Source organism: Equus asinus, chromosome 8 (assembly GCF_041296235.1).
Source record: "Equus asinus isolate D_3611 breed Donkey chromosome 8, EquAss-T2T_v2, whole genome shotgun sequence".
NCBI classification, from domain to species: domain Eukaryota; kingdom Metazoa; phylum Chordata; class Mammalia; order Perissodactyla; family Equidae; genus Equus; species Equus asinus.
Window position 1 is genome coordinate 87,154,285 of NC_091797.1, and position 27,679 is coordinate 87,181,963.

The 27,679-nt window shown below is 49.1% G+C and overlaps 1 protein-coding gene across 4 annotated transcripts in view; it reads left to right on the plus strand.

The window, feature by feature from the left end:
- ACACB (acetyl-CoA carboxylase beta) overlaps positions 1-27,679 on the plus strand; it is a 118,413-nt gene that overhangs the window by 7,125 nt on the left and 83,609 nt on the right. For 2 of the 4 annotated variants that reach the window (XM_014867781.3, XM_070516235.1), the window contains exons 1-2: positions 9,844-9,979; positions 17,374-18,020. In XM_014867781.3, coding sequence (XP_014723267.3) covers positions 17,383-18,020 — 638 coding nt within the window. In that variant the 5' untranslated portion in view covers positions 9,844-9,979; positions 17,374-17,382. Of the gene's footprint in view, positions 1-9,843; positions 9,980-10,349; positions 10,488-17,373; positions 18,021-27,679 lie in introns of those variants that run through there. The other 2 variants (XM_014867780.3, XM_070516234.1) reach the window with 2 other exon arrangements.

Consider the following 27,679-nt stretch of genomic DNA (forward strand, 5'->3'; position numbering starts at 1 on the left):
GGGTTGCTTTGGAGGGTCCTGGCGTGGTGACTGGTGGTGACTCCATCTGTGGAAAGAGTGGAGCGTACACCTGCTGGACGCGGCCTCTTTGGCTATGCAGAGTCCTTCTGACACTTTTAATCCGGTTCTCACCACCTAAATTTACTTTGTTGATTGTCTCGGTTTTTACCTTTTTGCAATATTGGAAATGCAGATATTGTGAAATGGGGCCAACCAGGAGATCAATACTTTGCGCTCGTTGCTACTCAGCTGTGTATTTCCTGTGTCCTTGTGTCCCTCTCAGTTAGCGGCATTTGGAGTGACAGAGAGCAGAGTCCACAGGCTTCAAACAAGCCATGGGTACTCCTCAAGGCTCAGCACAGGGTCACGTGGGGAGACTTCAGAGATCCGAATGCCAAGCTCACTCCCAGAGACTCTGATTTACCGGTCCTCGGGGGAGGAGGACAATGGGCATTTTTATTCAGTGTCCGGTCTGCAGCAGGACTGGCAGCTTTCCAGAGGCCCTGTTCCCTCAGGCCATGCAGTTACTTCAACTGTTTTTTTTTTTTCTTGTTGGCAAATAACAGAATGTATGACTATCTGAATCTAAGATGTATTTGAAGAAATGTATTTTTCTATTAATGTTTTTGTGTTTGGCGAGAAAAATTTATGAATAACTTTGGTTTCAAGCCTTTCATTTGGCTTCTAGAAAATAGCTATGCCTTAAATAGAGAGTGTCAATGGAGAGCTGAGCCCCCAGAAGTGTTCTTCATCTGTGTGTGTGTGTGTGTGTGTGTATGCGTGTGTGTAGGGGGAGGGTGGGTGTTTCTAGTCTTTTTGAAAGTAAGGAGTTTCATTAGAAAGATCTTAAGTGCCTCTTATGAGCCAGCCACTATGCTGGAAGCTCAGTGTATGTCATTTCATTGAATTTTCTCAACCATATGGTGACGTGGTTGGGTGAGGGAACAGCCTCAGCCATTTGCCCAAAGCCACAGCTAACAGCGCTAGGTCTGAACCCACGTCAACCTGATTTTAAAGCCCACTGTTGACACGCTGCCCAGATCATAATTATTTGGAGTCATAATTATTTGGATCATAATTATTTGGGGAGGAATTTTAAATGGAGTTTAAAAAAATTTTCTTGAGTCACAGATGGCCGTGCCAGGAAAGTCGGAAGGACGTTGTCTACGGCTGGAGAGGCGCCTCTTTCCAAGGCTTGTGCACGCCGCTCTAGAATGAGGTAGTCTCGATAAATGATCTAAGCACCGTCCGGGGCGGCAGGTTTGGAGAGCCTAAGGTGTGCACATGTCCCGCTGAGCGCTTGAGCTGCATGCTTTCATCCCCGACTCCCGTGAAACGGACGTGGCGCGGTCCCAGGTTCCAGCTGATGATGCCGGGGCTTCACGGGCACTCGAATAGCAGGCAGGGAGTGTGCTTCCTGCTTACGAGTCCACTGGAGAAAATTCTACGAAGTCCAGTATTTGATCACTTTTCCTCCTCGGACAAGAAGCCCACAGGTGAAGTCGCTCTGGCAGGGAGAAGGCTGCACGTGTCACCACCGCTGTTTAAACTGTTCCACATCAGGTCGGTGGTCTTGAGGGTTTTTCCACTTGCTGTTTAGTGAGGCGCATCCTGCTTTACTGAAATCTGGGCCACTAAACTGCTGCTCCCCCTCCCTTTGTCGGAGCACAATGCCCTTTTGTGTGGCCTCTGCTTTCCTGCCACCTGCACTGGTTTGGACCTGGAGGCGACCTTTGTCCCACAGGCCTCCAGCTCTCCCCACGTTAAAGAACATTCTATAACTGCAGCTTCTGCTGGGTTTCCGTCTTCTTTGCCCAGCCCTAGCAAGAGCAGGCTGACTCTGAATGGGAACGGGGCTGTTTTGGGGTTTTTTCCCAAGTCACGAGAAATAGGAAGCATTTCTTCGAGTGGCGTTTTCCTTGAGAGAGTTTTACCAAACCATTTCTGGGGAGAGAAGCCAGGTGATCTTTCTGATAGTGAGCACCTGAGCCTGTTCAAGTTTTCACTGTGGGCTCGTTCCAGAAGCCGTTTCTTAAACAAGCAACAACCCATCTGCAGTTAACTTTCAGCATGTTATAGGAGGGCCAAAATGACTGTGTTCATATTGCCTATGACAGCTTGGACTTTAGATTCCTCGTGGCTTAGATATCTAAGGGGCAGGGGCCAGTTGATCTAAAGTGACATTTACAGTAACGGCAGTGGACAGTTAGCCGGCTTCAATCAGGCCCTCAGCAAACAAGGAACCTAGAAAATGTAACCCTGAGTACACAGGTGAGCGGAAACGGGAAAAGAAAAGGTGGAGAGAGAAGGTGGTAAGTGAGCTCGCCCCTCCCTGCGGTCACTGACCCTGAAACCAACGTGCAAGTGAGGGAGAATTTAATACGTGAGGGCAGCCCCTGTGCAGAAGCATGCATGTGGGGTTTCCAGGGGACAATTCCTGTTGTGTTTGCAGGAGCTGATCTGAAGGGCCGGAAAGGTAATGTGGATGAAGAAGGGCCTGTCTTTGCTTCTATAAATGGTTATGTTACTGGGAATCCTTGCGCAAACTTTCATCAGTTCACACCAAAGTGGTAGCTCTAGGTTTCAGTTTAGCTAAAAGTTCTGTTATTTTTACTTTTGGGTTTTTTTGCCCCCAAAGTTTCTGTCTTCAGGAAAAGAATTCTGTTTCTTAGAGATGTCCAATCTCTCAACCTGTTGCTCATTTTTTTCAAAAGCAGATTCTAAGAGTAAAGCATTTACAGTGGTCCTGTGTGGCTAGAAAGACACGATTTGCCTTAATTTTTAAAAAGCGTCTTCCAAAGTAAAAGACTGAAGCGCACAGAGTAAAACGGGGCATCTCCTGCCACCATCCGTCCGTCTGTCCGTCCTCCTGCTGTGCACGGTTTAGTGTAAAACTTGGCAGACCTTTTATTCTGTGCGTTCACCGAGTGCACAGCCGTATCTCTCAACCTATTGTCGTCATTATTATTTTAATGTAAACGGGCTTCCACATAGGTGGGGTGACCAAACATCCAAGTTTGCCCAGGAGTGAGGGGAGTTCCCAGGAAGTGGGGTCTTTCCATTTAAAAACAGAGGTATAGACGTGGTTTGATCAGTTGTTTTTTCCTTCTCACAGTGTCTTGGGATATCGTTACGAAACGTGGTTTGTTGACTGCCCTCTACGAGTTTTAAATGGAAAGACCCAGCCCGTCCCAAGTCCTGTGACCTGGAGGGGCAAACACCCCCAATTTGTGACGTTACTTGAGGAACCCTGGGAAGGCGTTTTATGTTTATGAAGGGGGTTTTCTTTGCCCCTGCTCAGATGTTGTGTAAACTTTCCGGTACTTTTATCACCTGTGCATCCGAGACAGAAATTGGTATAAAACGTTTCAGGAGATAGTCAATCTTTCTGGGGAAATAAACATTTCAGACTTTTCAAATGCAGGTTTCCTCGAAGTCTTACCCCTGTAGAAACTTTAGATACCTTCTCCTAAAGCTTCCTCCGACGTTTGACTCCGGGGGTCCTTACTTCAGAGGAGGGCGCGTCTGTACTTGGGGAGGCCTGGAAGCATGGTCAGAAATCTTGCATTTTATCTGAAGATTTCATGCACGTTTCACATTCGAGTCTAGCAGACCTCTCTGTTTGTGATAATGATAGTAAACTTCCTGCCACAGAGTGAGACGGTTCTCCAGGAACAGGCTGTGGGCGTGTATTCTGGGGATCCAGGCCTCCCGGTACTGGACAGGCCGGGCACAGTGGGGAACCTGAGGTATCGATTACTGCGTGGTTGGCATGCGCCAGGCTTTCAGTCATGCAGTGGCACAGTCCCAGGAGGGAGGTGTCATTTACTCCATTTCACAGACCAGGAAACCAAGGTTCGGAGAATTTCCATGACTGGTTCAGGTCAGTCAGGTGACAAATGGTACAGTGTCCACTAGGGTCACCCCATGCCTGAAGTGCTGCTCTCTGGACCTTTCTGGGCCACCCAGCACACCTCCGCATCCTTGCCTGTGGTGGGGCCCCAGAAAACCACCACCCTCTTCAGTTAGCCTGGGTCCTGTGCCACTCCTGTTGGGCTCACTAAAGCTCCGCTTTTTGAAATCAAATTAAATCATGCGTGGGAGTGGTATTACAGGACAGCCCTGAACACACTCTCCTTTCTATTCGGAAGTCAATTGGTCACGGGCTCTAGCAGTGACTGGAATAAGCAGCTGTTGGAAATGCCCCTCCTAGCAGAACTTCCCTAGTCGGTTCTAAGGAAGGCTCTTAGTTCCGCACTCCCAGCAGAGTGGGCCTTTCGGAGCCCTCCTGTCTGCAGTGATAACCCGTGACAGGTGGAAGAGGAGCACTGGTTGCTGTCCCTTTGGGAAACACGGGGCTGCCTGTGAACTTCTCAGAGCCTTTCCTGTGCTGCCGTGCTTTGCTTGTGTGGAGAGTGGGCCTCTGCAAGCTGTCACTGGGATTTGGCAGGGAAGGCGGCCATCTCTCAGGGCTGGGATCCCACAGCCACCTCTTGAGAAACATTGAACGCTTCCATTTCCTGCCTCTTCATTTCCCATCAGAATCCTGGGAGGCAGGATTGTGAAATGGATAAAGTTCACAGGCTTAAGCTCTTGAGTAGGCTTCAGAGGCTGTGTGCGCGCGTGTGTGTAAACGGAGTGCAGGCTCCCGGGGTTCTGGATGGATTGGAACGGAGAGAGCCTGGAGTGGAGGCAGGGGGATCTGCTAAGAGGTCATTGCCCTGACTCAGCCTTGGGGCGAGTGGGTGTGAGGCAAGGGATGAAGAAAACACGAATGTACACATACGCCCCACACATGCAGCGCAGCTGGACTGCCCAGCCCTGCCTCTTAATGATCACGTGACCTCGGACGACAGGCTCGCCTCTGTGCCTCAGCTCTTCACTTGCCAAACAGGAGCACATACTTCATCGAGTTTTTGTGGACATTCAAAGGGATAATGAACTCGCCGTACCCAGCGTAGAGCCTGGCGGGTAGTAAGTGCTTAACACGTATTAGCCTTGATGATCACTCAGCAATTTCGTGGGTTTGTGGAAGGACTACTCCATGCCTCCCACCGTGTCTGTACTGGATTTACCCAGGAGCCCTGTCCCCAGAGTCATTTTTTCAAATGCCTGCTTGCTAGGAAGTGGGTCAGGGTGACTGGATCTGGGCAGACCTGGGTTTCAGGCCCTGTCTGCCCTCATGGCGTTTACCACCCCATGGGGGAGATGGGTGTGCTTGTAGTGGTGACCTCGCACGTGACTGCACCCTGCGACGAGCACCGGGAGGGAGAGGACAGGGGCCATGATGGCGGAGAACAGGAGCCTGGGCGTTCTGGGCAGCATCTCCAGTGGCCCGTACGTCACAGGAAGGGAGCGCAGGGTGGTGGTGGGGTTCAGGTGGTTGCCCAGTGCCTCCCCTTGACACTCACCCTGTTGGGACTCAGTGAGGCACGAAGGACGGGCTGGCCTGCAGGTACACCTGAGCGAGGTGCAGGCTTTGATGCATCCGGGGTCAGGTGTTTACTGACCCTGCTGTGTGCTGGGCACTGCACTGCGGGGCCGAGAGCAAAATAGCCAGTCCTTGCTCTCTAGAAGCTCACGTTCCACTGAGGGAGATGAGCGAGCCCGTCGGTGAAAACACAGTGTCGGGTCAGCATGTGATCAGTGACCTGAAGGAAAAGGACGTGTCGTAGAGAACAAGACAGACCCATTGGGTGTCAGGGCGGGTCTGAGATGGGAACAGTGAAGCCAAAGACAAAAAAAGGAGCAAGGGATAACCAAACTAGGGCACGGGAAAGGGGCAGGGAGGGGAAGAACATTCCGGAACATGGGCCAACAAGTGCAGAGGAACTGAAGAGGACAGTGTGGCCAGAGAGTAGGCAGGGGCCACGCCACCGGGGCCCTGTGGCCCACAGGAAGGAGAAGCCACTGGGAAGTTGCAGTTCACTGCTCACTGCCGGGGTGACTTGGGGCAGCTTGCGCTTCTCACTCCCCAAGTTTCCTCTTCAGCAAAGGAAGCTTCTGATCTGCCCCCCCGGGGCGGCGTAAGGCCGTGATTATAAAAGGCTTTGTACAGAGCCTGGCACACCGTAAGTACTAAGCAGTATTAACAGTTAGTATTCAGCTTTTAATCAGCAGGCAGGTTGCCTCACATTTTGTTCCACATATTTTTAAACCTTTTAGTATAGAAAAAAGTTACCTTTTTTTCCTCAACACATTTGGAGGTGGAGTCAATGGCACACGAGCCCCTACACATCCCCACCCACCTTCAGTATCCGCTTTCTGCTCTTCTAGCTTCGTCTGCTCTCACGTCCACCTCTTTTCCATGTATTTTCCCCCAACATTTTATTATGAAAATTTCCGAAGTTCAACGAAGGCGAAAGAATTTTACGGTGAGCATCCGTACACCCACCACTTTCATTCTGCCGTGAACATTTTACTGTGTTTGCTCTATCACATGTCTGTCCCTCTATCTAAATTTTGTACGCATTTTGCATAAATTGCAGGTGTTGGTACCTTTCCCACAAATGCTTCAGCATACATATCACTATCTAGAGTTCTGGGGTTTTTGGAATATTTTCAAGCAAATCTCAGAGCCAGGTAAATATTTTAGAACATTTCTCTAAGAGAGATGAGGACTTGTTTATGAAACCATCTCATGGTTGTTTCCAGCACAGTTAAGGATGTTTCCTTCTATGGTACCCAGGTCGTGCTCAGTGTCCTCCAGTGCTCTGACCAATGTCTTTGAACAGTTTTTTTGGTTCCAATCAGGACCCACAAAAGGTCCTATTAAGTCTTTTCTCATCTATAATAATCGCCACCGTCCTTTATTAAATGCCAGTTACTTCTTGAAGAAACCTAAGTCGTTTGTCCTGTAGAATTTTCCACATTCTGGATTTGGCTTATTAAGCATCTTTCATGTGTCTTTTAACCTGTTCCTCTGTCCCTATGGATAAGTGCTTAGGCCTAAAGGTTTGAATCAGCTCAGGTCCAAATCCTTGGCAAGAATACCTTAAAGGTGTTGCTGTGTGCTTTCTGCTGCATCACGTCAAGAGCAACATAATGTCGGGTTATCCTGCTTTTAGTGAGTCTCTTAGAGGGGAGGATGGCAGTTCCTTTGCTCTGCCTGAGCATTTGTTCCTCTGGAGTAGGGAAGCGTGACATCGTACCAGCACCCTCGGTCACAATCGCAGGGAAAGGCGAGGTTCTTGGGTGCCTTCACAAGGGTGCATTCCTTCTCAAAACCCCACAATTGTAGGGAGGGTCCCACCACTGTCACCTGATGATTGTCACATCTTCTTCAACACAAAAATATTAAAACAAGTGATTATTTACCATAGAGCCAATTTGCTAGTCACTGCTCTTGGTTTAGTAGCTTTGGCAGAGTCCCCATCTTTAGCCTGTAGAGTTATTAAATCACCATCTGGCATAGTCACAAGAGCAAATTCTGCTTGAGATGCCCTGCCCCCTTAGCTACCTGGTGAACTCCTATTCAGCCTTCAAAGGCCCGGAGCAGATGTCTCCTTCTCTTAGCTCTCCCTCCTGCCCATCTCTACCCTGGATGCATTCGCACTGAGCTGCCTTCCAGATGTGGCTTTTCCTGATTCTGTGACTCTAGCAACTAGACCTTGATTTGAAAGGCTTTTTCTTTATTTTGGCAGAACTCTTCCATCTCCCCAAAAGCCTTTCCCAGGAGAAGAACCTCAAGTCTAGAGAAGTCGTTTTGTTTATTTCTTGGTTGCATCTTAGTTTCTTAGGAGTGGCCACAGAGACTTAAAAAACAAGCTCACAGCCCTAAGAAACCAGGCAGTGCACCCTGACAGTCTCTTCTCAGGTCCACTGCCTTAAGACCTCTTCCCGGCTTAGGGACAGGACTTCCGCACATAGAGCAAGAGACCCTGAGGATTAGGAGCATGGGCTTCCAAGTGAGGCCACCTGGGTTCTAAAAGTGAGTGTGGGGAGTGACTGAGCCTGTCTCAGCTCCTGTGAAAGGGGGGTGAGGGGGTACCTGTTGCGGAGCGTTGCAGGCAGGTGTTGACGCCTCACGCACGTGAGGCTCTTAGCACAGTGGGGTGATGGACTGCGCGCGCAGTGAGTGCTCCTGACAGAAAACACTCCCTATGATTTGGTGGGATTCACTTCCTACTCCCTGCAATGCCCCCTCACGTTTCCTTTCTTCCCTTTTGAAACCACTGTGTTGGCATTTTAAAAGATCCTCTCTGTGAATAATATCAAAAGTGACACCCTCCTACCCCCACCCCATCCCCTGCCCCAAACACGCACAGTCCTTGAGAACAGCCCCACTGGATCAGGGAACAGATGGGAAGTTGATTCAGCCTGGCCCGGGCTGCTGAGGCCCAGAGACTTCTCCCCTTTGGGAGAGTGCCTGCCCTTTGGTCCCCTCTCTCAGCTGGAGGCCTGAGAAGCTGAAGCGAATCCTGGAGTTGTCCCTGATGGGGGGATCTGCCTGTCCCATCAGGGCTGCTTGATCCTTAGGGAGTGGCTCTGATGCCTGACCAGTGGCAGACTGGTTGGTGCCCACTAACCAAATGTGAGTTCATTCCTGTCCGTTTGTGGAGGAGGACCCTCCCAGTGGAAACCAGACTCTCGGCTGCCTGCCTTGTTCTTTTGTTTTGGCGCACCGAGAAGAGGAAGGTTGGGGTTAGTGACTAGACAGATCTTGGTTGATCCTCCCAGACTCCTCTGAGGTGGGTGAGGCTGGCTGTTTTCCCTCCTTTTCTAGATGGGGAAACTGAGGTTCAGAGATAACGCTCTGTGGGTGGCAGAGCATCACAGAGTGGTGACTCATCCTGCATGATTCTCTCAGCGCACATCACTAGTGACAATTGCTAAGACACATAGAGCGTGAAGTGTGCCTGGCACTGTGCTCAGGGTCCCCGGTGAGTGATCGCATTGGACACTCAACAACTCTATCTTGTGGGCACATCCTTATCTTTGCAGATGAGCAAGCTGAGGCTCAGAGAGGGTATGAACTTGCCCAAGACTCATCCTGCTTGTAGGTGGCAGAGCTAAGATGTGAACGCAGGTCAGTTTGCAAGGCACCAAACGAGGTGCCCAAGGACAGTGGACTTTTGCTGTGAATGATGCCTCAGTATAGAAGGAGCACTGGCCTGGAGCTGGGGACCTTTGTGCTAGTCGTGGCTGTGTCACTCATTTCACATGTGATCTCTGGCCTCTGCTCATCTATAAAACAAGGACATTGTCCCCAAGTGCCCCTCCCTTGGGCTGCAGCTTAGAGCAGGCGGCTTTTTGGGAAACGCTGTGACCCGTGACGCCCCTAGCCCTGCAGGCTGGAGTGCAGGTTATGGTATCCACCAGTCAGCTTTGAACGCCCTGGCAGCCACACATGGCTGGCTCTACAACTTAAATTTTCTCTGAATTTGCAAAGGACATTGCACCATCTGCCTGCCAGCCGAGGGTCCTTAACCACCCACTCTTCGCCCTGACACTTCTGCTTCTCTTGCCATCATGCCCAACATGGCCAAAGCCAGCCTCTGCTGAGACTTGCCCTCCCTCCAAGCAGGTGTCTGACAGATGAACACTCAGGAGCAAGAGGCTGTCATGATTCTGGGCTTGTGTAAATGTAGCCTAGAGATGCATTGTTGGGCAAGGGGTGATTGCATGAACCGAGAAGTGGGCCTAAGTGCAGGAATGTGACAAACCTGTGGGCCAGCAAGCTCCTGAGAGCATAGACAGCTTCTTAAGTACCTGAGCTTGAGCGCAGGTGGGGGCCAAGTGAGAACGTTTGCGAACGGCCTATGTTTGCCGTGCCAGATAAGAGCATGCTGCACTGCCAGTGTCAACGCTCACCCGAGATGGTGCACTGGCCTGGCCAGACTCCTCCCCCATGGCCTGATGCACAACGCCAGCCTCCTGCTGAAAGGTGACACTCTGAGGGCTGGGCTCCCTTAGTCACCCTGTGGGCGCCTGGCAGAGGCACATTAGAATGGAGCCGATGGCTGTGTCCACAGTGGGGGTAAGTGGCAGCAAGCACCCAGGGGTTTATCTTGGTGGGAGGACAACTCCGAGGGTGGAACAGGATTGCTGGTTTAATGCTGACGTTCTGCCCCCTTTGTCCCTCAGAGACCTTGCCAGGTATGGGTGTGTGGGGGGAGCTGGAAGACATACTCATGACCCCTCCGTCCCCAGCCCGTGTCTGGCCACTGGCTAGCACCTGTTGGAACCGAGCAGTTTCCTGCCTTCATTATGGCCAGAGCCGTGATGGCTCTGGCACCAGACAGCTGTTGGTTGGGTTTGGTTTGCAAGAAATAAAAATAGCTTGGCTGGTGCTCGGTTTTTGGGTCAGCTGGGTTGTTTCAGCGAAGAGCAGCGGCGTGGCGTGACATGGTCCACAAAGTTTCGTTGGAAGGAGGACTCTGCCTTTCCTGCCCATGGAATCGAACCACATGCACAGTGCTCCTTCTAGACTACTGTGCCTGTCTGGCGCTGTAGTTTACACATCGCTCCGCTGCTCCACCTTCCAGGTACACAGCGAGGGGTCTGGTTTTAGAATTGTGTTTACCTGCACGTTGTAACACCCTCTGCCGTGTGGAATTTCTTTCTATCCAGTTTGGGTAGTGGGGCGGCAGGAAAGGTGTGGGCGTTGGGCCTGGGTTTGAACAAAGTCAAGGTACTGAGCTTCTCTGAGCCACAGTTTACCAAACCGTAAAATGCCACCAAAATAAAGACAATAGCGATAATACTATCCATCAAGTTCTGAGGACCGGAAGCTTGAAGGCCCTGCACTCTTGATGGTTTCTGTGTGTGTAAATACTGTATACGTATGGGGCTGGCCCCGTGGCCGAGTGGTTAAGTTCGCGCGCTCCGCTGCAGGCGGCCCAGTGTTTCGTTGGTTCGAATCCTGGGCGCGGACATGACACTGCTCATCAAACCACGCTGAGTCAGCGTCCCACATGCCACAACTAGAAGAACCCACAACGAATAATATACAACTATGTACCAGGGGGCTTTGGGGAGAAAAAGGAAATAATAAAATCTTTAAAAAAAAAAAATACTGTATACGTATATGTGCTACTCAAACAGCAACTTGTGAGGCGATATAAATGGAGCATGAATTAGTATCCTCATTTTATAGATGAGGAAACTGAGGCTCAGAGAGGTTCTTTGGGAGTTTCTCAAATAGTTCCCCCATTTGTGTCTAAGTACTTGGGAAAAGTTCTCGTGTTGTGGCCTTTGGGTCCCACGTCATTACTCTGCTGAGAAAAGGGAAAGACCCTGAGGTTTTTTGGTGCAGGGAACTCTTGCAGGGTAGCTTTGGGATATGAGATCCTCTGGCTCCTCTCAGAGTAACTGCAGATCTTAAAGGCAGAGTGAGAGAGGGGGCCAAACTGGGGAGACCTCCTGGCCACTCCATTCATTAGAGTTTGGCAATTTCACCCACCGAGCTCAACTGCCTGCCATGCGTGGGTCTGTCCATCTGCCCGTCCTCTCAGTCCCTCTCCACGCACTGCCTTTCCATTCTTCCATCCCGATCAGCCATCCATTCGTCCGGCCAGCTGGGGTTTCCTGAGCAAGTTCCCAAAGAGCTTGTATAATGTCAAATTTGCCTAATCAGATTGGTTTCCCCATGGGAATCAATGTAAAGGCTCATTCTCAGGGTTCCAGAATCCCAGACCATTATCGCATGCATACTTTTGCCTTGATGCTACTCTTTTGTCTTCTCGGCAATAACTCACGTGTTTTTCTGTTTGGGGAACGGGGGGGCATTTCAATGTTATGCACTTACTATTTCTTATATCTCGCAATTTCAAATGTGCACATTTAAAATGTGCCTTCAATTGGCCACATTTGTATAAGGTGTCCTGCTCGGCACTATACTTCAGAACTGCCATGGAGACACCCAGCTTATTCCTCCAGAACTCCTGAATACAGTTTCAGAAATGACAGCCTAAAATCAAAATTCTAACTGGACTCAAACCATAGGAGGTGCTCAGTGTGTGTGCCTGGATTTATCATTCTTTCGGGACATCCTTTTTGAGCACCTACTGTGTACCAAGCAGCAAGCTGGGCAAGAAGGATCCAGAAATGAATGACAGTTGGTCCATGTGCCCTAGGGGCTCTGAGTCGGGGACGGGGGGGGGGGGGGGGGGGTGGGGGGGGGGGGGGGGATGGAGGGGGGGGCCGTACCAGTGAACTGGCCATTCCCACGCTATATGTTACCACAGGAGAGGTCTGTCTTCACTGGCTAACTTGGTGGGAGGGGCTCAGCAGAGAGCATGGAGGGAGCTGCTGCAGAGTAGTGAAAGCCCTTGGCCCATGTGGCCAGCAGAGGGCCTGAGGAGGGGGAGTAGCCACTTGGCAGGGGTCTGGAAGGACCCTTAAGTCCTTCCGTGCCTTCCTGCCTGAGGAGGTAGAACTGTAACCTGCTCGAGCCTCTGAGGAAGCCAGCATAGCTTTTGCAACATTTTTGGCAATGCCGTCTGCCAATTCCTGATTTCAAAATTTGTCCTGAGGGCACACGTGAGCAGTTTCAGGACTCTGACCCTTCTCGCTGCTGCTTTTTAAGCCTGCTCTGGCGGACTTACTGTGTGCAAGAGGTGAATAAGAAACAGGCCCTGTCTCCAGAAGTCCCTGCCTCACCATCTAGAAGCAGGAGGGAGAGGCGGAGTAGGAGCAGGAGTTAAAGCGAGTGGTTCTCACGGGAGGGTGGGCTTGTCCCCCAGGGGCATTTCTCATTGTCTGCAGATACTTTTGGTTGTCACAACCGAGGGGAGTGTGCTACTGGGATCTAGCGGGTAGTGGCTAGGGATGCTTCTCAATGTCCTACAATGCACAGGACAGACCCCTACAAAGACTTCTCCAGCCCCAAGTGTCAATAGTGCTACGACTGAGAAACCTTGGGGTAAGAGCAAGGCTCGGGCATCAGAGAGTTGGGGTCCTGCCATGAACATGTGTGTCCATGTATGTGCTTGTCCCTGTTTTCAATTCTTTTGAGATACACCGAGGAGTGAAAATACTGGGTCATATAGTAATTCTATGATCAGCTTTTTGAGGGACTACCAAACCGTTCTCCACAGCAGCTAGATCATTTTACTTTCCCACCAGTGACAGACAAGGGTTCCAGTTTCTCCACATCCTCACCAACACTTCCTGTTTTCTTTCTTTCCCCTTCCTTCCTTGCTTCTGTCCTTGCTTCCATCCTTCCTTCCCTCCCTCCCTCCTTCCCTCCTTCCTTCCTTCCTTCCCTCCTTCCTTCCTTCCTTCCTTCCCTCCCTCCCTCCCTCCCTCCTTCCCTCCTTCCTTCCTTCCCTCCTTCCTTCCTTCCTTCCCTCCCTCCCTCCTTCCCTCCTTCCTTCCTTCCTTCCCTCCTTCCTTCCTTCCTTCCCTCCCTCCCTCCCTCCCTCCCTCCTTCCTTCCTTCCTTCCTTCCTTCCCTCCCTCCCTCCCTCCCTCCCTCCTTCCCTCCTTCCTTCCTTCCTTCCCTCCCTCCCTCCTTCCTTCCTTCCCTCCTTCCCTCCCTCCCTCCTTCCCTCCCTCCCTCCTTCCCTCCTTCCTTCCTTCCCTCCCTCCCTCCCTCCTTCCTTCCTTCCTTCCCTCCTTCCCTCCCTCCCTCCTTCCCTCCCTCCTTCCCTCCTTCCTTCCTTCCCTCCCTCCCTCCTTCCCTCCCTCCCTCCCTCCTTCCCTCCCTCCCTCCTTCCTTCCCTCCCTCCCTCCTTCCTTCCCTCCCTCCCTCCTTCCTTCCTTCCCTCCTTCCCTCCCTCCCTCCCTCCCTCCCTCCTTCCCTCCCTCCTTCCTTCCCTCCCTCCTTCCTTCCTTCCCTCCCTCCTTCCTTCCCTCCCTCCCTCCCTCCTTCCTTCCTTCCCTCCTTCCCTCCCTCCCTCCTTCCCTCCCTCCTTCCTTCCCTCCTTCCCTCCTTCCCTCCCTCCCTCCTTCCCTCCCTCCCTCCTTCCCTCCTTCCTTCCTTCCTTCCTTCCTTCCTTCCCTCCCTCCCTCCCTCCCTCCCTCCTTCCTTCCTTCCTTCCCTCCTTCCCTCCCTCCTTCCTTCCGTCCTTCCCTCCTTCCTTCCTTCCTTCCTTCCTTCCCTCCTTCCCTTCCTTTCCTCCCTCCTTTCTCTCTCCCTCTCTCCCTTCCTATGTCTTTCCTTCTCTCTCTTTTTGATTATAGTCATCCTAGTGGGTGTGAAGTGGTACTTTGGAGTTTTGATTTCATTTCCATGATGACTAAGGAAGCATCTTTTCACGAGCTGTTGGCTATTTGTCGTCTTTGGAGAAATGTCTGTTCAAGCACTTTGCTCATTTTTAAATGAGTTGTTGAGTTGTAAGAGTTCTGTATATATTCTGGATACTAAACCCATGTCAGATATATGATTTGCAGATATTTTCTCCCATTCTGTAGGCTATCTTTTCACTTTCTTGATAATGCCCCTTGGTGCACAAAGAACTTTTAATTTTGGTAAAGTCCAATCTGTTTTTTCTTTTGTTGCTTGCGCTTTTGGTATCATATCTAAGAATCTTGCCAACATCCAGGTTATGAAGATTTACCCCCGTGTTTTCTTCTAAGAGTTTTATGGTTTTAGCTCTTCTCTTTAGGCCATTGATCCATTTTGAGTTAATTTTTGTATATGGTATGAGTTGGGGGTCCAACTTCATTCTTTGGCATGTGGAAATCGGTTGTCCCAGAACATACGTTAAAGAGACTGCTTTCCCCCACTGAACGGTCTTGATACCTTTGACAAAAATCAATCGGCCATAGATGTATGGGGTTATTTTTGGACTCTCAATTCTATCCCATTGGTCTGTATGTCTATCTTTATGCCACTACCACTCTGTTTTGACTATAGTTTTGTGGTAAGTTTTGAAATTGGGATGTATGAGTCCTCCAAGTTTGTTCTTTTTAAATACCGTTCTGGCTATTTTGGACCCCTTGCAGTTTGATATGAATTGATACATCGCTTTGGGTAGTATGGCCATTTGAACAATAGAGTCATGTGTCACTTAACAATGGGGAGACGTTCTGAGAAATGCATCATTAGGCGATTTTGTCATTGTGCAAACATCCTAGAAGCACTCACACAAACCTGGATGATACAGCCCACTACACAACTAGGCCATATAATACTAATCTTACGGGACCACTGTCGTGCATGCTGTCTGTTGTTGACTGAAACGTCAAGTGGTGGGCGACTGTAATAAGTCTTCTAGTCCATGAGCATGGGATGTCCTTCCATTTATTCAGGTCATCTTTAATTTCTTTCGGCAATGTTTTGTAGTTTTCAGTGTATAGGTCTTTCACCTCCTTGGTTAAATTTATTCCTGGGTATTTTATTCTTAGGGATGCTATTGTAAATGGAATTACTTTCTTAATTTCCTTTTCAGATTGTTTATGGCTGATGTATAGAAACCCAATTGCTTTTTGCATGTTGATCTTGTATCTTAAAATTTGCTTAATTGGTTTATTATCTCTAGTAGTTTTTTTGTGTGTATTGATTCTTTGGGATTTTCTCTACATAGGATCATGTCATCCGAGAAGAGAGATGATTTTATGTCTTCCTTTCCAATTTGGATGCCGTTTATTTCTTTTTCTTGTCTAATTGCTCTGTCTAGGACGTTCAGGACAATGTTGAATAGCAGTGGTGAAAGTGGGCACCCTTGTCTTACTCTGATCTTAGGGGGAAAGCATTCAGCCTTTCACTACTGAGTATAGATTAGCTGTGGGTTTTTCATAAATGTGCGTTATTATGTAGAAGTTTCTACCTATTCCTGGTTTTCTGGACTTTTTATCACGAAAGGCTGTTGAGTTTTGTCAGGTGCTTTTTCTGTGTCAATTGAGGTGACTGTATGGTTTCTTACTTTGTTCTGTTGGTGTGGTTTGTTACCTTGATTGATGTTGAACCACCTTTGACTGACTTTTCTTTCAAAAGAAACTTGATGACCTTAAAAGAAAAACCTTCTGACCCTGTGTATTACTTAGAAAATACCCTTGACCACATTTCAGCAAATTCTGTTGCTCAAAATGTGCAAAGAAGTACTTGGGTCATGTAATTCTGGGAAATCTTGAGAACCTTTCCATTTCTTTTAAGAACATTGTGTTGCAATCAAAAAAGAAAAAGCCTTTTAGATACTAAATTGACATGCTTGAGCTTTATGATTCTGCTTTTTTAATGCTTCCAGCATATAACTGTGGCAAAATTGGTTCCAAAATTTCAGTGCGTTCAAGTCGCATTTTTGTTTGTTTGCTTTTTAACAACATTTCCTTCAAATAAGAATGATGTACTCATTAAAAGGACAGAGTTAGCGTGGTGAGACATGGGTTCGAAATCAGAATATCTGAATTCCTTTATTTGACAGACTGAATTTTTGTCCATCATGAAGCTCTCTCTATGCCAGGCACTGTTCTAGACCCTTGGTCTTGTTGAGCCTTTGTTCTAGTTGTGAGCATACCCCACGTCACGTGTCTTAGCGCCGTGGAGAAAAGAAGCCAAGGTGCCCTTCCTCCTTCCAGGACCATGATGATGATTATGCTAAGAATACAATGATGATGATGATGATAGTGATGAAGATGATGTTGACAGAAGCAACAATCCCATTATATCTACAAATTGGAACATAGCGAAGAGTCTTTTTTTTAAGATATCAGCTTTATTGAGATATAGTTCATATACCTTACAGTTCACTCATGTAAAGTATATAATTCAGTAGTTTTTAGTATATTCACAGAGTTTTGCAACCATCACCACCATCAATTTTAGGACATTTTCGTCACTCCAAACAGAAACCTTGTACCCTTTAGCCCTCACCCCCATCCCACTTACCCTAGGCAACCACCAATCTTTCTAGCTCTGTGAATTTGCCTCTTCTGAGTATATCATATATATGGAAGCATACAGTATGTGATCTTTTGTGACTGGCTTGTTTCACTTAGCATAATGTTTTCAATATCCATCTATGTTGTAGTATATGTCAGTGTTTCATTCCTTTTATGGCTGAATAATATTCCATTCTATGGATAGACCATATTTTGTTTATCCATTCATTTGTTGATGGACATTTGTTTGGGTTCCTATTTTTGGGATATTATGATCTGTAACAGAGTCCTTTAACATACGTGATCTCTTTCAGTTCTCTCTCACATGCATGTTTATGATTTACGGGGAGCGTGTGTTAGTATACCTAAATTAGAGATAAGAAACTGAGATTGAGAGGGGTTAAGGAACGTGCCCCAGACCACAGAGCATGTTATGGGCAGAGCCAGGAAGAGAACCCTTTCTCCACGCTCTGTCCTGTGCTCCTCCCCTCCAGCTCTCTCAGCTGAATTCATGGAAACCCAAATGCCTCTCGTCCTACTAGCTCCTTTGAGAGAGACATAACTCAATTATGTAGACCCTAAAATGTCTCTCCTTTTCTCCTTACAGATTTTCTGAATGACCCTGCTTCTTTTTCTATCTTGTCTGATTTTATCCTGCCTGACCTTTTCCTGGTTGAAAATCTGGGGGAAAATTATGGACTCCAAGCCGGTCACCAAGAGTAAATCGGAAGTAAGCTTCAGCCCAAGCCAGGAGCCCTTTCCCACCTCAGATGGCTCAGGGGAGCCACCCCGGGAAAACGGCGACAGCAGCTCTCTGCCAAGGACTTCTAAGCAGGCTGAGCCAGCCTCCCACAAAGGTCCAGAAGATGCCTGTCAGCAAAGAATATCCCAGCCACCCTCAGACCAGAATCCCCCAAGAAACCCCCTTTCCTCTAATGACACCTCCCCAGCCAATGCGACAGGGACAGAAGGACTGGAGGTCCCAGATACCAATGACCTGTCCTCACCAGCCAGGCCCCAGGGCCAGCAAGCCACAAGCCCCTCCAAAGAAGACGAGAAGCAGGCACACATCAAGAGGCAGCTAATGACCAACTTCATCCTGGGCTCCTTTGATGACAACTCCTCTGATGAGGACCCTGGCGCTGGCTTGTTCCGAGAGTCTTCCCGGAAGGGCAGCCGGGCCAGCCTGGGGGCCCTGTCCCTGGAGGCTGCTCTGACTGCGGGCGAGTCTGACACCCTCCTCCCTATTATAAGGTAATGTGTCCTCGGTCCTCATCCTGGGAGGTGCAGAGTTCGGGTGGGCTCTGCATGCTTCCCACTCTGTCAAGCCATTTGTGGATGCCAACACTTCGAGGGTAGCTATGTGAAAAGAAGATAGAAGCTTTCCGTCCTTTCAGAATCATTTACTGAGCATCTGTTGCGTGTACAGGGCCTCATGCCAGGAAACTGGCTTTCCAGAAGATCTCAGCCTAGTTAGGGAAGATGACCTTGTGTGTAACTAGTTATAATTCAAGGCTGGCAAGAACCACAAGGGTTGATGGGAGCCTGGAGGGAGGGACAGTTTCCCTGCTTCCTGAAGAGACATTCATTCATTCATTCATTCAACAGGTAGCTAACAACTCAAAAACACATCTTCTCCCAGTGGTGCCTTAAAAGCAGGAACTCAGACACTATAACCACAGCCATCAATTTGATGGCTGGAAACAAATGCCTGAAGGTCCGTTACACGTGGGACCATCCCAGGGGTGCAGTTGGTGGCTTTCTTTCTTTGTTATCAAGCTTTGCCACTTCCGCTCCCAAATTACAAACTGAATACAGTAGTTCCAGGTAGAAAACCTGGGAAAAAATAGGAGGGCGGAGAGTAGAAAAGAGCCACCAGCCACAGCTTGGCCAGCTGGAGAGAACCCTTGCTCTGTTCGGGAGCTCCTTCCTTCCTTCCTTTCGTCTGTTTTTCTTCCCAGGGGTGCAGGCTTACCAGCTGTTCTTTGAAGCACCTCTTGTACTCACTTTACCAAAATGGGAAAAACTTGTCTGAGGAAATGGGTTCTTTCATAGGCACGGTGTTCCCGGTGAGCTTAATTTTAACCCTGGTTACTGGAAGGAGGAAACAGAGACACAGGAAGATGCAAGCGTTCCCTCTACTGACGGTCTTCCAGGGGAGACTGTTTTGAGTTTCTGGAAGGACTAAAGGAAGAGAAGTCTTCGGGGTCTAGTACAAAGAGCGCAGTCTTTGGAGTCAGAACCCAGAGTTGGGTTCAGCGCTGGCTCTGTCACCCACACCCTGTGACCTCGGGCGTGGCACTCCCCCTCTCCCGGCTTCAGTCCCTCATCTGCAAAACGTTGAAGGGATTAAATGCGATAACATTTGTAAAGTATGCACAGAGTTTGGTGCACAGCAGGTGCTTAATAAACACTAGATTCCTCCCCAGCTCTTTTCCTGGGCCTGTCCTTGGCCCACCGGCACCCACTTCACCCAGCACTTGAATTTACCCAGAGCCATCCCACCCGCCTTCTGCCTGCAGTTTATGTAAATTACCCATTTATTCCGTCTAACAACGGTACAGGGCCACTGGTGGATCCCCATTTTACAAATGAGAAAAACTGAGGCTCAGAGAGGTGAAGTACCTTTCCCAAGATCACACAGCTAGGAAGTGGCAGCGCCAAGTTTCAAGGTCAGGTCTGTCGGACTGCAGAACCCAGGTTCCGCTGTGCCACGGTGGGCGCTCTCCCATGATCTCCTATATTCTCTCCCCTGCAAACCCCTTTCTTTCCCTCGATGTGGCACTTACAGCAGGGGTTAGGGAAAAGCAGTCCGTTGAACCAATTCACCCAAATTGGTGGACATCAGAGATGATGTTAGAAGTGGTTGCCCAATGGGAGGTCGCTAAGTGGTATCAAAGTAGGAGGGAGGGCGAGATGCGTGTATCACAATAGCTCCAGCAGGAAACAAGACAGATGGTCCTACCAGGGAGATGGAAGTGTGCAAATAAACAGGTAAACCGAGAGGATGGTGTTCAAGAGCGTCCAGTGCCAGGAAGGAAACAGGGTACAGGAGACGGAATACCTGAGGGGATCTATTTTAGAAAGACGTGGTCAGGGCAGTAAAGAGCCCTTGGAAGAGGCAACTTTCAGGCTAGACCAGAAGAGGCCAGCAGAACCTTCTGCCATAATGGAATATTATGGAAAAGAATGTTCTAGAACTGTGCAGTCCAATACAGTAACCACTGGTCACCTGTAACCATTGAAATTGAAATGTGGCTAGTGTGACTGAAGAACTGAATTTTTAATTTAAATTTAAAAAGCCTCGTGTGGCTGGTGGCTGTTGTATTGGACAGTGGGGGTCCAGCCCTGAAAGAGAAAGAAGCAGCTGTGTGAATTTCTGCTGGTGCTGATTAAGAATTTATCAAATAGTAACATTGTTACTATTGCTATTCTCTCCTGAGTCTTCCATTCCCAGAAAGTTGTGAGGATTAAATGAACTAACATTTCTAAAGTACTTAGCAGGAGAATAAAGCACTCAGTAAATGCTAGGTTAAAATATGGAGTAGGGGCAAGTCTCCAGCTTTCCACTCTGTCTTCCACCGCTACTTGGAGGGGTATTTGCTGGTTTGTGCTTAAACCACAGCTTTTCTGAGCTGGTGAATTTGTAAAGGCAAAAGATACTTAACTAAGGCCCTATCTTTGCATGGCTATGAGCCAAAATATTAAATGAATTTTTTGCTCTTGTCTCTTCAGTGCCTAGAAACTAGCATTGTAAGTAAATCATTTATTCTCGCTTTGTCCCAGTGAAGGACTGGGAGGATGGTCGGGGGATCTTGGTTTTTATAAACCGGAGGCACCAAATGTTGAGATGAAGGCACACTGCAGAGTGGTGGGAGATGCAAAGGGCCACGATGGGGGCACGGGGAGGACTGATGTGCTGTGTGACCTTGGGTAGGTCCCTTACCCTCTCTGAGCCTCTAGTTCCTCATCTGTAGCATATGGGCACTGGATCAGCCCCTGAGGTGTGACCCCTGGTCACAAAGCTCACTAGGCACACAGTTCCTTTTGTCCCCAATGGATGTGCTTTTCAGAGTTGGGAATCTACAATTTTAGCACCTAGGGTCAGCTGGGGCACTTCTCCTGACACCTCCCAAGATGCTGGCGTTTCCATGAGGAACATTTCCAGCCTCAACCAAGTCCCCGAATCAGAGGCCTCCAATGGAGGAGACCCTCCGGTGTTCGTTGTTTCCAGTGAACTAGAATGAGAGACCTACTTGGAAGCATCTTCAGGGCGTGATGGCTCAGACACTCGTCCTAGTGCCATGGCCTCTGGTGGTTGGCTAGATGAAGAATTATGTCAAACCTGTGCATTCCAGCCTGTTGGGAACAGCCATGCCATATCCGAACGAAGCCGAGCGTTCTGTTGTCCTGTTGTAGTTTGGTATCTTGGCATCTTTGGGAATCTCAGTAGCCTGGCGTTTGGTGGTCCTCTGTTGACCCTTTTGCTCACACCTACTGGCAGGGGCTTGGGCCAAGTCTCTGAAGGGATGTTCAGGGGGACCACCCCTTCCCCTCCAAAAAAAACGCCTGCAGAGTGTTGCTTTGTGGAGGGCCGCTCCTGGGCTGCTTCTCCTCTACAGGCGGTAATGCCTTTTCCTGGGGACCCACAGGTCAAAAGCTCCTTTGGGATGTGGGTCCTAAGAGCGGGTGGGCAGGCTGGTGTGCTGCCCGCAACCAGCCAGAGCATCAGGAAATGGAGCCTGACCTCCTAGAAGGCAGAGGTGGTCACGGAGTCCTTGTTAGAATCCAAGAAGGTCCTTTTATTATTAGTTTATTCCTCATAAGTTGTTTAATCATCTGCACCCTCGGGCAAATCTCCTAACCTTTGGAGGCCCGGTTTCTGCAAAATGGGAGCAGGGAGTCGGTGTTTGGGCTAGTCCTTCCGGCCCTGATCTAATACCTTCCCCATTTCAAAGATGGGAAACTCACACCTGGGGTGTGTATTCCAGGGCTCTGGGCTCACGTGGAAACCAGAGCAAAGAAGTGAGCCATGTCTGTGGATCTTCCCTGCCCCTGGCATTGTCCTCCTGGAGCCACTTGGCCTCTGTGGTGCCCCGAAGGTCACCTTGTGGCCCACACGGGCCTCTTCCTGCCAGGCCACCAAGTGGGAGACTGACTAGGCATGGATGGAAAATGCATATGTTGGGGCCGGCCCCATGACTGAATGGTTAAGTTTGTGCACTCCGCTTCGGCGCGCCAGGGTTTCACCGGTTCGAATCTTGGGCACGGACGTGCCACCACTCATCAAGCCATGCTCAGGTGGCGTCCCACATAGCACAACCAGAGGCAGTCACAACTAAAATATACAACTATGTACTGGGGGGCTTTGGGGAGAAGAAGAAGAAGGGAAAAAAAGAAGATGGGTAACAGATGTTAGCTCAGGTGCCCGATCTTTAAAAAAAAAAAAAAAGAAAAAGAAAATGCACGTGTTTAATTTTGTGCTTTGGGAGGGAGCTTTTTTTGACACAGTCTTCAAAGGGGTCGTTTTCTTCTTGTTGTGCCCTCCCCATCCCAGAATACTCAGACTTGCATCCCGACTCTGGGCATTTGCAATAACTGTCCCATCTGACCTGAGCTCTCCCTTTCCCATCCTTCCCCAGACTTCCCTCCAGGGTCACGCAGGGCCCGTGGCGCTTGGTTTAGTGCTTTGCTGTCGCCCTCTTGAGATTCTTCGTGGCTTTTGGACAAGGGGCTCCACATTCTCCATTTGCACAGGGCCCCGTAAATTCTGTAGCCAGTCCTGCCTCCACCTCTGGCTCTTTGCCCATCCAAGCCACCCTCTCTGAGGGCCTTCCCTGTCCCCTCCCCACCTACGGAGTATTCCCCGCGTGCCCCCAGTTTCTTGATCCATCACTCTGACGTGTTGTTTTCACAACCTTTAATCACTCCTTGAGGTTGTCTTGGATCTCCTTCTTTCTTTACCTGGTCATTACCCGTCTCCCGCACTGGACTGCAGACTCCATGAAAACGGGGCCGTATTTATGGGGTCTCTGCTTTTCCCCTCTGCCTCACCTAGTGTGGGTTCACGGTAGACTTTGAATAAATATTTGCCAAACGCCTGAATGAGACGAGCAACCCAAGCTTGCTGAAGACAGAATTCTGCCTTCCCGGAGAGCACTTGATCATGAGTCTGGGAATAGAGGAGTGAATGGATGGAGGAACAGGCATTTTGTTGTTGCTCTTCAGCGGAAATTGCATTTTTGTTTTCATCAAGTTCTTTTTTGCATAAATCTTGTGACTTCATAGGCTAGTTCTGAGGTTAAACTGTAATTCTGACTTTTTCTTCTGCCTTTAATAGGCAGTCTCACCGGCCCTTCCATTTCCCCACCTGATGAGGGCTAAGATTTTAGATCCAATGATTTGTGCTGTCTGTTCAGGTCTGCCCCCCCCCCCACTGCCGTCTCTTCCCTTTTGGGTTCGTCTCAGGCCAGGGGTTGGGGCTCGGCCTTTCCTTGGACTTAGAAGCAGTCCCCGAGGGTTGGAATTCCATGCAACCCTTGGAAACAGAGCTGCTGAGGACGTTATGTGATGGGGCAAACAGTTGCTCACCCATGATGACATGAAGGTGACAGGGTAAGCCCGTTTTGTTTAAGAAGCATCGTGAGGTTCCTACGCAGTGGGCCCGGGCTGAGATACCCCGTTCAAAGCAGCCCCTGACTAGCTTGTCACCCCAACAGCTGTACCCACTGGGGTGCGTGTGTGGATTGAATGGATGGCCCAGGTTCAGGATCGCCTACCCACCGCCCTGAAATTTAAAGTCATGAAACTGACATTCCTAAGCTGGCGGCGAGCTCATTCAGCAGCAAACCCGCCTTGGATAGGTGAATTTATTCATAGTCTTGATTCATCCCATTTTGTGTGACTATTCATGCCGTCTGCTGCTGGAATATTAACGTGGTAATGTGTAGGAAGGAATTATAGGAAGATTTACCTTCCCGAAAAAAAAAATTCCCCAATTCCAGAGCACATTGGGCCCTGGGAGTTTCGGATAAGGGATTGTGGACAGGTGCATGCAACATGCTTAGAACATGCCCAGGCACACAGTAAGCACGAAAAAGGCTTGTGCCGAATAAACGTGTGTGTGTCACTGGAGAGACAGTGAGAGTGCCCCCAGACAGTTAACAGTCTTTGTCTTTACGTGGTACGTTTCTGAGTAATTTAAATTTTCTTCTGTGTTTCCTAACTTTCTGCTGTAAATATCCTTGTTATAATATAAGTTTCAACAATGTTTAATAATAAAACCTTATAAAGTATTGAGGAGAAAAGTGAACCAGTCCTGTCGCTGCCTAGATAAGAAGCTGAGGCCCAGAGAAGTTCAGGAGTCTGCCCGAGGTCTCCCAGCAGGATAATCATGGGCCCGGGCCTGGACTCGATCTGAACCCAGACCCTCAGCAGACGCAGATCAGAAAGTGTTCTGCACACTCCCAGGGTTCATGCTGCCGCCTCACCTGGGCTCCAGCCAAGGCACCTCTGCCTTCCTCCTAACTTGTTCTTTCCGTTAGTGGGAAGTGTTAGGAGATGAGCAATTTATTGGGGCGACCATTCAGCTGTGTGACCTTGGGGACATCACCTACCCTCTCGAGGGTTGGACTGGATGCTCGGACGTCCTTTGTGGCTCTAACAGTCTTTGCTTTTGTTTCTTTGTATGTGGAAGGGTGGGTGGGCAGCTGGATGATGGGGAAGAGAGCAGTGGGAAAATTGGGAAAAGTTTGTTAATTTATAACCATTTTCCCCTTGGCAAATTACCACAGAAAGTCTGGGTTCTAGGCAAGTGTAAGAGCAATCTAAGAGATGAAATGGTCAAGCGGAGAAGCTAAGGTCTGTCCTGCCCATCCATTGGCTGGGGAGCATTTATTGCAGCCCTGCTGGGTGCCAGGCCTTGCAGTTGGCACTGTGGCCGCATAGACACCCGGCTCCGTCATGGGTGGAGAGAGTAGTGGGGTGGTCAGGAGCATTCTCATTGGAGGCCAACTGAGGGCTGGCATGCTGACTCCTCCACTTAGCTATCGTGTGACCTGGGGCCGAGCTGTTACCTTCTGTGCCTTAGCATCCTCTAAAATGAGGTCACAGTGGTACCTACCTCACAGGGCTGGGGTCAGGCTTAGTGGAGTTACTGTGAGCACAGCACTTACAGCAGTGCCCACGGTGCAGTCACTGTCATTAAATACAAAGCACAGCGTCACAGTAAGGGCCCAGGACCCGCAGTCAGACAGGTCTGGGTTCAAATCTCAGACCAGTCCCATGACCTCTTTGAGCTGCAATTTCTCTCTCTGTCGAAGCCAGATAATGCCAGTGTCTACCTTGGAAGCATGTTGAGACCACTCGGGAGGAAGGGCCAGAGTGGGTGGCCCCGAGGCGGCCTCGGTTGCCATCCATTGACTGGGCCTCTCTCAAAGGTCTTGCCTGTGGCCACAGCTGTTCCTGAGCCCTGCCTGGCATACACCTTTAAAGGAAAGCAACTTGTGTCCACAGAGGAGGAAGAGAAATTTAAGAGGCAGGAGAAGTGGCCCTGATTAAGGATAAACTACAAACCAGCACACAAGTGCTGGGTATTTCCCCTGCCACGTCCGGGTCTGCTCGCTTCCATGCTGGGAGTGTTGCATTTAAGAACTGCTTAGCAACACAGACCTCAGATTCCAGGAAGGCAGGTGAAGGTCTGTGGGGTCTGGACATGAAGGAGGGGGCCTGTCAGAGTGAAGACACATCAGAAAAGCACAGTGACATCTGGGACCTTACCTCCTTCTACTTGTCCCAAATAGAGTCCTGGGTGGGCTTGCGGTGGGCGCCTCCCCAGCTCCTTCCTGTTCATCGTCTGCACCTGCACCTGTTTTCGTCAGCTCTCAGTAGGGAGCAGCTCATGAAACTTTAAATTGTCTACACATATTTTCATTTGTCCCTAAATGGAATGTCATGGATCTTTCTATAATGTTTTAATTTATTTATTCAGTTATTGATTTAGGAAGGGACCAGCAAAAACCCTATTTTCAAATCTCTCTAGCTCCTGAGATGTTTTCTGGGAGCTTGAGATAAAGGGGTCCCTGTCCGAGCGTTGTTCCATTTGCAGATGGATATTGAGGTTTGGGGAAGGCTGGCTGTTATATTAATATGGTACAGAGGGACTAAATATTTTTACTTTCCCCTCCTCCTTAAGTGTCAGTATCCCATTTTAGAAAAATCATTCACTTCTGCTCTCTACTTAATGTAACATTTCCCCCATCATAGGTGGAAAGGGGTTATTTTTCTTTTATTGAAAGCACACTATATGTGGATGATTTTACAGATGAGGACGTGGAAAGAGAGAGAGAAGGGGTTTGTTCGAGGTCACACGGCAGGTAGGGACAGGCTGGAGGCCAACCTCTGCTCAGGTCTTTCCACCATGCTGCTGTTCACCGTATGTGCGTTTCCTTGCTGATTTTGTGTGCTGTGCTGTCAGTGACCTGGGTTTTCCCTTGGCAATACCAACAAGTTAAATTTAGCCCCTGATAAGTCTAAGCAGAAGGGCTCATAGCACGAAACTGCAGCTTTAGCCAAGTTTGAACCGTTTTATTGAAAATCCCAACTATGGATGTTTGTATGCCGGTGATGTTATGCATATGAGTGTAGCTTATTCTTTTCTTCTCATCTTCTATTCCCTAATAAAGGAGGCAGAGAAAAACCCAAGTCATCATCACTCTGGTGACATGCCAAGCCCAAACGTCTCAGTGAAATCCCTTCCTTGGGAGCCCTGGGTGAACGCAGGTGTGTCAGGATGTCCCCACGGCTGTGTTAGCAGAGAAGTGACACTGTCCACTCAGTGTCCAGTGAGTGCTGGGGTTTTGTCAAAAGAGAATAAAACCCTAGAGCAACGCAAGTAAACTGGCGAGCCTTCTCCCACTCATCATCCTAACTGACTTTGGGTAGGGCAGGAGTGGGTCGAAACACCTTCATTTCCTGATTTTAATTGTTTCTCCTATGTTGAGGTGGTTACATTTAAATGTGGGCGATGAATACTTTTTGGTTTTGATTTGAAACTTAGAAGAAAAAAATTGGCCTGAGGTGGCTTCTTTTTCAGAAAGAGTGTAGACAAGGTGATGAAGAACCTTCTAGAAACTCTGAAGAACTGAGAACTTTGTTCACCCGTTGCTTGTTGAATCATTATTTAATATGTGGTTAGAGCACAGCTAGCCAGCACCCTCGGGCAGGGCTGCTCTGAGGACTCCAGGGCCAGGTCCCTGCTCCCACTGTGGCCACGTCGGTGGCGCCCTCTGGAGGTGTGGCCCTGGCTGTGTCTTTTGAAGAGCGTTCATCTGCAAACATTTATATTACTTGTTGTTTGCTACGAACATGGGTTATATTTCTTATCATTGCAATGCTTTCTAGGCAGTGTTTGGGGTCCTTTTTACCTATTATAACTACTTGGAGAAGCATTCATTCTATTCATTCTAACCGGAACCCGTTTACCTGGGTTCAAGTCACCGGCTCTGTCACCTTGGGAAACATAGCATCTCTGGGTCACGTTTTTAAAATCTGTATCACCGGAATAAAGACAATAGGATTGCTCCGAGGATTAAATAAGACAAAGGCACAAAAGAGCACTCAGCAAATGGTAGTTTCACTAGAAAGCTTATTTAGGGTCACAGGGCAGCTGGGGTCTTCCCTGTCTTGAAGGCGCTCGCCTCCTAGGGGACTCAGGTCGTTCAAAGCACGTGCTACAAGCTCACTGCGGGGAGGCGGGGGCATGGCGCAGACATGGCCCCGGGAGGAGGGGTGAAAGAAGCAAAAACAGGAACCTGGAAGCCAGAGGTTGACTGCGGGGGTTTTTACCAGGCACCGACCGTGGTGACATCTGAGTCACATTTTAAATAACCCGTATTTTCCACCACTTCCCTATT